Here is a 6,642-nt window from a genome sequence, read left to right as displayed (position 1 = left end):
TGACGGCCCCTGTAGCGGATTGGTTAGTTTGATTTTTTTTTCTCCAATAGTTGATCAGCTAGGGCGCGCGCTTCTCTTCGCCTGGACCAATCAGCGCCGCTGTTGCTCCGACAGTCTCTTTATAAAGCGGCTGTCCGAGACGTTTGAACTTATTCTTTAGCTGTACACGCAGAGAAAGTGAGGAGTCATGGCAAGAACCAAGCAGACCGCCCGTAAATCCACCGGAGGAAAGGCTCCCAGGAAGCAGCTGGCGACTAAAGCTGCCCGTAAGAGCGCCCCGGCCACCGGCGGAGTGAAGAAGCCCCACCGTTACAGGCCCGGTACCGTGGCCCTGAGAGAGATCCGTCGTTACCAGAAGTCCACTGAGCTTCTGATCCGTAAGCTGCCCTTCCAGCGTCTGGTCAGGGAGATCGCTCAGGACTTTAAGACCGACCTGCGCTTCCAGAGCTCGGCCGTTATGGCTCTGCAGGAGGCCAGCGAGGCTTACCTGGTCGGTCTGTTCGAGGACACCAACCTGTGCGCCATCCACGCCAAGAGGGTCACCATCATGCCCAAAGACATCCAGCTGGCCCGCCGCATCCGCGGAGAGAGAGCTTAAATCCTGACTTTGAATAAGATTTGATTATACCAACAAGACAAACGGCTCTTATAAGAGCCACATACCGATGATAGAAAGCAACATGTTCCTCACTTTCATATTAAATTACAAGCGAACCATGATATCTGATGATATGCATATATAAGTTCAGTGTAGCTGTATAAAAAACACAGTACTGTCCCACAAAGTAAAAAACTTTCTAGAGTGCAGAGCTGATGTTTCTTGTTGCTGAGCCAGGCAGATCATTAGATATGTAAGTTTGTTATTGTTTCTACATATTGACCCTTGCCTATCAATCTGACCTCACTTGGAAGCTGATGGAAATCATGGAAAAATATTGAGTCATACCAAAGCAAAAGGCAGTAACAATTTTCTGTACTAACAAATAATGCACATTGTCAATGGTGAGTTGTTGTGGTTTCTCTGCAGCTTTTTGCACTTGATGTAATTTTGACATCCTATTTTCTCTAAAATAAAACACATTTGAGATAATATTTGTCCATATGACAAGGGATGTCTTTAAATAATTATAACTCTTTGGATTTAACAAAGTTACAACATTTTCCTACTAAAAACCTTTTCTTGGACGTGAGTGGCAAGATTAGATTAACAGTTTTATTGAACAATGAGTCTCTAACCATGAAGAGATGACATAAGGAGGTGACACTGGTCCCTAAACTTTTTTTGTCATGTCCCCCTTCGGCAGTTGCAAAAAGTTTACTCCACAATTCAGCCATTAAGAATAATTGGAGAAGTAACTAATAAAAGATTTCTCTCCTGGTCATCCACGCCCCCCTGTTGTGGCTGTGAGCCCCCTCAGAGGGTCCCACCCCCCAGTTTGGGAACCAACAACATAAGTTGTATTCTTCCCACAGCCTAAAAATAAAGTATAATATATGAAAATATGTCTAGCTTATATAGAACTATATAGCATATACACTACTTCATTTGCACTGTTCATTTAATTTTCCCCTGTACTTTTAACCTGTAACATGTTTACCATTTTGTATATTTCTGGAGATTTTTTGTTTTGTTTTAAATTTTTATTAGTTTTAGTATCCATAATTTCTTTTTTTTTTGCATTGTGCACTGCCTGGGAGTTTAAATGCGGCATTCTACTTTAATGTATGTCTGTACATATGTATGTCAAAACCTCACATTGAATTTTTGCACCTTTTCTTATGGAACTAAATTCTCTCTAACAACTTATTTTGCTAACAAAAAGAGTAACTGGATTTTTGAGACCTTCGTCGGTAATCAGTTACAAGTCAAATCACACTTGACACTGAACGTCCTCGCCAATAAAGCCGCCACAATTTGAAGAACAGTCAGAGAGAGTCAGACAGAACCACACCCATGCAGCCAGGGGCATCTGCGGACGCAAGTGAAGACTGACACAGCCCAATAAGCCTCGCTGTGTGTGTGTGTGTGTGTGTGTGTGTGTGTGTGTGTGTGTGTGTGTGTGTGTGTGTGTGTGTGTGTGTGTGTGTGTGTGTGTGTGTGTGTGTGTGTTTTCAGGTTGAGCTGTGTACAATTTCTGTCACTGATCTTGATGAATATGGAGGAACACTACGTTTTTTAATCGAATCTAATAAATCAGCATTAAATTCCTCTGCTAAATGAATAACTCCGCTTCCTTGTATTTGTGCGCCTGGTTTTTGATCTAGGAAATATTCTTCGAAAGTGAACCGCTAAATTTGTTTATTGCGAAGTTTATAAACCGACTTTGTTACAACTAATTGTTTATATAAGCGGAACTTTGCCTTAGATCAGGGGTGAATGGCTCTTAAAAGAGCCGTTGTGGTTGATCAAACCATCCGGGAAACTTTACTTTTTCTCGGCCTTCTTGGGCAGCAGAACAGCCTGGATGTTGGGCAACACGCCTCCCTGAGCGATAGTCACTCCGCCCAGCAGCTTGTTGAGCTCCTCGTCGTTGCGGACAGCCAGCTGCAGGTGTCGCGGGATGATCCTCGTCTTCTTGTTGTCGCGCGCAGCGTTTCCAGCCAGCTCCAACACCTCAGCGGTCAGGTATTCCAGCACCGCCGCCAGGTACACCGGAGCTCCGGCACCCACACGCTCGGCGTAGTTTCCCTTTCTCAGCAGCCTGTGAACACGACCCACAGGGAACTGAAGACCAGCCCTGGAAGAGCGACTCTTCGCCTTGGATCGAGGCTTACTGACACCTTTACCACGTCCAGACATCTTCCTGTTTTCTTTGGTTTTGTTTTGTTTTTCTGACGTTAAACGACACTTGCAAAATGACACAGTGCGAGTTTATATATGGACGCGGCTGTTTGCTCATTGGACCGATTGGGCGTAAGTCTGATCGCCCAATCAGAGAAGAGAGGGCAACTCATCCGTTACAGTCCGGATTTTCAAAGTAAAACACAACAACTAAAAATGTATTTTGCTGCATTTTTTTTCATTCTTTTTAAATCAAATTTAATCTACAGAATGTGTAGAAGAGAGACTCTTGACTGTAGACAACAACAACAAAAACGTCTGTCACACACACTCTAAAACATAAAATATATATAAATGATGATGAAGGCCAGATTGATGCAGAATGTTTGTGGCCTAAGATAAAACCGATATTAGAGTGTTAATAAAATCTGATTATAGATATTTCAGACGATAATCTTCATGTAGAATAGAATTTACAGAATACACAGTTTTTGCACTGATCCTTCCCTCCCCATCACCCATAATTAAAAGGATATTTTACAGTTTATAATGAACTTTATTGTCCAAAATAACAAAAACAAATCGATCAAAACATGTTATATCACACCTGAATAAGAAAATGAGTCACACCAACATAGTACATACATAAGCTGCTGTCTATAAAGCTTTCAGATGAGAACAATCTGCATCAGGTTCTGTTAAATTTTTTTTCATATAGGTGTACATCAGACAACATATATGCCAAAACAATAAGATATAGGTCGACTGATATATCTGTCTAGCTCAAACAACAATAAACTTAAATCTAAATTTCAAACACATACAGTGTCAATTCTATTTTTTTCACATGCAAAATCTCAGGTTGACTTTGTTGTTGGTATCAAAATGTTGATTGGTTCAATTTTCAACGTAAATAAATAAAATGAAAAATGATTATTGTGCTGCTTTTCAACCTGCTTTTATTTTGAAGGTTTAACTCAAACCTCCAGTTTATCTATTTATTTCACATCGCATTTCCCTTCGCTTGTACACATTATATATCTAATCTAGTATATCTAACTATTGTAATGTATCTTGGATACCAACTGTTGAAACGTAAATATCAGATCATACACGTAGTGAACATTTATTACCCATCAAAAGTTGTCACTCTGGCCCTGCTCTTACTTGGTACATGATCAAAACCAAAGTTCACTTCGTCTCAGTTTTTGATTTGGAAATTCTTTACCACAACATATCCCACATCTTGAACAATTACATGGATTAATAGAGTTTTAAGCATCAAGATCAAACAGACTTATACTGACAGGGTGAAGTCATGAAAGCAACAGGAAGTAATAGGTGGCAGACACCAAAGCACCAATGTTATCAAATAATCAATTTAGTAAATATCACACAATCAACTGTTTTGTTTGTCTAAATAATAAAACATTTTCAATACAAAGTCATGAAAGCAGCAGGATAAAAGCTCTTAGGTAAAGATGGATGGTCCTTAAAAGGACCTTTGGGTTGTTTTACTGTCTGTGACAGCAGATTTACTTGGAGCTGGTGTATTTAGTCACAGCCTTGGTTCCCTCAGACACGGCGTGCTTGGCCAGCTCACCGGGCAGCAGCAGGCGAACAGCGGTCTGGATCTCCCTGGAGGTGATGGTGGAGCGCTTGTTGTAGTGAGCCAGACGGGAAGCCTCACCAGCGATACGCTCAAAGATGTCGGACACGAAGGAGTTCATGATGCCCATGGCCTTGGAGGAGATACCGGTGTCAGGGTGCACCTGCTTCAGCACCTTGTACACGTAGATGGCATAGCTCTCCCTCCTGCGATGTCTCCTCTTCCTGTTGCCCTTGGTGGCTTTAGGAGCGGCTTTCTTCGCTCCCTTCTTCGGTGCTGACTTCGGCGGATCAGGCATTTTCGCTTTCAGGATAAGATTTCCAGAAAATGATGTCATGCTGCTGCACAAGCTATTAAGTATGTCTCTGATGTAAATTTAACTGTGCGGTTGCTCGTACAGGATTGGCTGAATTGTTTCTTGGCGGAGCCTGCGTCGAAGCAACCCCCCCCCCCGCCCCGCTCTGACTGTCAAACTTCAAACGGTCCTGGCAAGAAGCCCAAAACAGCGCAAGATCTCGCGAGAGTGATCTTTTCAACCCAAACTATGATCGTTCCATGACTTGAACCAATTATTTATTTTTTTATTACACATGTACTGTGAAATAGGAAGCATCATCATGCAGATTCATACAGACGGGGTGAAGTCTTGAAAGCAGCAGGAAACAGAGATGGGCGGGTGAAACGAATGTCACGTGACGAATGACGTCCGAAACTTCAAGCACAAGAGAGCGCTTCATTCCGTTTGACAGTTGAGAAAGTTTTACAGCTAAAAATGTGGTTCACACAGTAAGAAGAGAGTACAACTGAGAATAAGAAAGACATAATCACAAATATGAGAACATTTCCTCGTGATACAAAGTAATAATGCTATAAAGGTAACTCATATGGTGACTGTCACACAAATATCAACCTTTTCATTAAAAAAAGATGAAACTACGCTGCATTTATGCTTTGTGTCATCAAAAAAAAATCCTTTATCGAGGCATTTTAGAATAACATGCAGGCATCTTCGACTTTTATAGCAAAGCTTAATATACCCACAACTAGTATTTTGTGTCAAAATATACATATTGAATATAATACAGTACAGTGAAACAGGATATTCAAATAGAGAGTCGTGATTATACAGGCTAAGATCTAAGAGCTGTTTTTATATTGTTCTCTACAGCCTCAAATCCCACTGTTTCTGCATTTTTAATATTTTTGTAAAATCTTTTGGCATATTACCTTCGTTTTATGTTTAGTGTAGTGTATGCTTGTAAATTTTAGTAGTGTATTATTAATTTCTACACTCATATTTTATTTTTCAATCTTTTTTTCTCTACTGGGGTTTACAACACTACCTGTGATGACTTGCTACTGTAACCTAAGAAAACGTTTAATAAAGTAGTTTCTGAAAGTACAGTCATGAAAGCAGCAGGACAAAAGTTCTTAGGTAAAGATGGATGGTCCTTAAAAGGACCTTTGGGTTGTTTAACTGTCTGTGACAGCGGGTTTACTTGGAGCTGGTGTATTTAGTCACAGCCTTGGTGCCCTCAGACACGGCGTGCTTGGCCAGCTCACCGGGCAGCAGCAGGCGAACAGCGGTCTGAATCTCCCTGGAGGTGATGGTGGAGCGCTTGTTGTAGTGAGCCAGACGGGAAGCCTCACCAGCGATACGCTCAAAGATGTCGGACACGAAGGAGTTCATGATGCCCATGGCCTTGGAGGAGATACCGGTGTCAGGGTGCACCTGCTTCAGCACCTTGTACACGTAGATGGCATAGCTCTCCCTTCTGCGATGTCTCCTCTTCTTGTTGCCCTTGGTGGCTTTTGGAGCGGCTTTCTTCGCCCCCTTCTTCGGTGCTGACTTTCCTGGTTCAGGCATTTTCGCTTCCGGAACTGTATTTCCAAAAAGTGTTAAGTCATGCTGCTACACAAGCTATTAAGTATGTCTCTGATGTAAATTTAACTGTGCGGTTGCTCGTACAGGATTGGCTTAAATCTTTAGGGGCGGAGCCTGCGTCGAAGCAACCGTCTCTTCCGTGTGGTCTGACTGTCAAACCTCAAACGGTCCTGACAAGAAGCCACAACAGCGCAAGATCTCGCGAGAGTGATCTTTTCAACCCAAGCTATGATCGTCCACTAACTCTAACCAAATATTTACTGTCTCTAAAGTTACTCACAGCTTCACCACCACAGCACCGTTAAATTCTAAAACATAATTAGTTTGCACAATGTGCACAATGAAGAAGCAACGTGTGCAAATCTC

The 6,642-nt window shown here is 41.9% G+C and overlaps 4 protein-coding genes across 4 annotated transcripts; 1 reads left to right on the top strand and 3 right to left on the bottom strand.

Moving 5' to 3' along the window:
- Window positions 1–662, top strand: LOC146305360 (histone H3). The gene has a single exon (XM_084712936.1). It carries the CDS (start codon window positions 188–190, stop codon window positions 596–598), a length of 411 nt encoding a protein of 136 aa, XP_084569062.1. The 5' UTR covers window positions 1–187; the 3' UTR covers window positions 599–662.
- A 1,570-nt stretch (window positions 663–2,232) lies between these two features.
- On the bottom strand, window positions 2,233–2,820 carry LOC146305359 (histone H2A-like). The gene has a single exon (XM_084712938.1). The coding sequence runs from the start codon at window positions 2,798–2,800 to the stop codon at window positions 2,426–2,428; it is 375 nt and encodes a 124-aa protein (XP_084569064.1). The 5' UTR covers window positions 2,801–2,820; the 3' UTR covers window positions 2,233–2,425.
- A 1,411-nt stretch (window positions 2,821–4,231) lies between these two features.
- On the bottom strand, window positions 4,232–4,761 carry LOC146305358 (histone H2B-like). The gene has a single exon (XM_084712934.1). It carries the CDS (start codon window positions 4,726–4,728, stop codon window positions 4,318–4,320), a length of 411 nt encoding a protein of 136 aa, XP_084569060.1. The 5' UTR covers window positions 4,729–4,761; the 3' UTR covers window positions 4,232–4,317.
- Window positions 4,762–5,836: 1,075 nt separating this feature from the next.
- Window positions 5,837–6,275, bottom strand: LOC146305357 (histone H2B-like). Its single transcript, XM_084712939.1, has one exon. The coding sequence runs from the start codon at window positions 6,256–6,258 to the stop codon at window positions 5,887–5,889; it is 372 nt and encodes a 123-aa protein (XP_084569065.1). The 5' UTR covers window positions 6,259–6,275; the 3' UTR covers window positions 5,837–5,886.
- Between the last annotated feature and the right edge of the window lie 367 nt (window positions 6,276–6,642).

This window comes from Lutjanus erythropterus, chromosome 23 (assembly GCF_056507025.1).
Source record: "Lutjanus erythropterus isolate fLutEry1 chromosome 23, fLutEry1.hap2, whole genome shotgun sequence".
In the NCBI taxonomy this organism is placed as follows: domain Eukaryota; kingdom Metazoa; phylum Chordata; class Actinopteri; order Lutjaniformes; family Lutjanidae; genus Lutjanus; species Lutjanus erythropterus.
The sequence above is the reverse complement of the archived record's forward strand: the minus strand, read 5'-3'. Positions and strand labels throughout refer to the sequence as shown.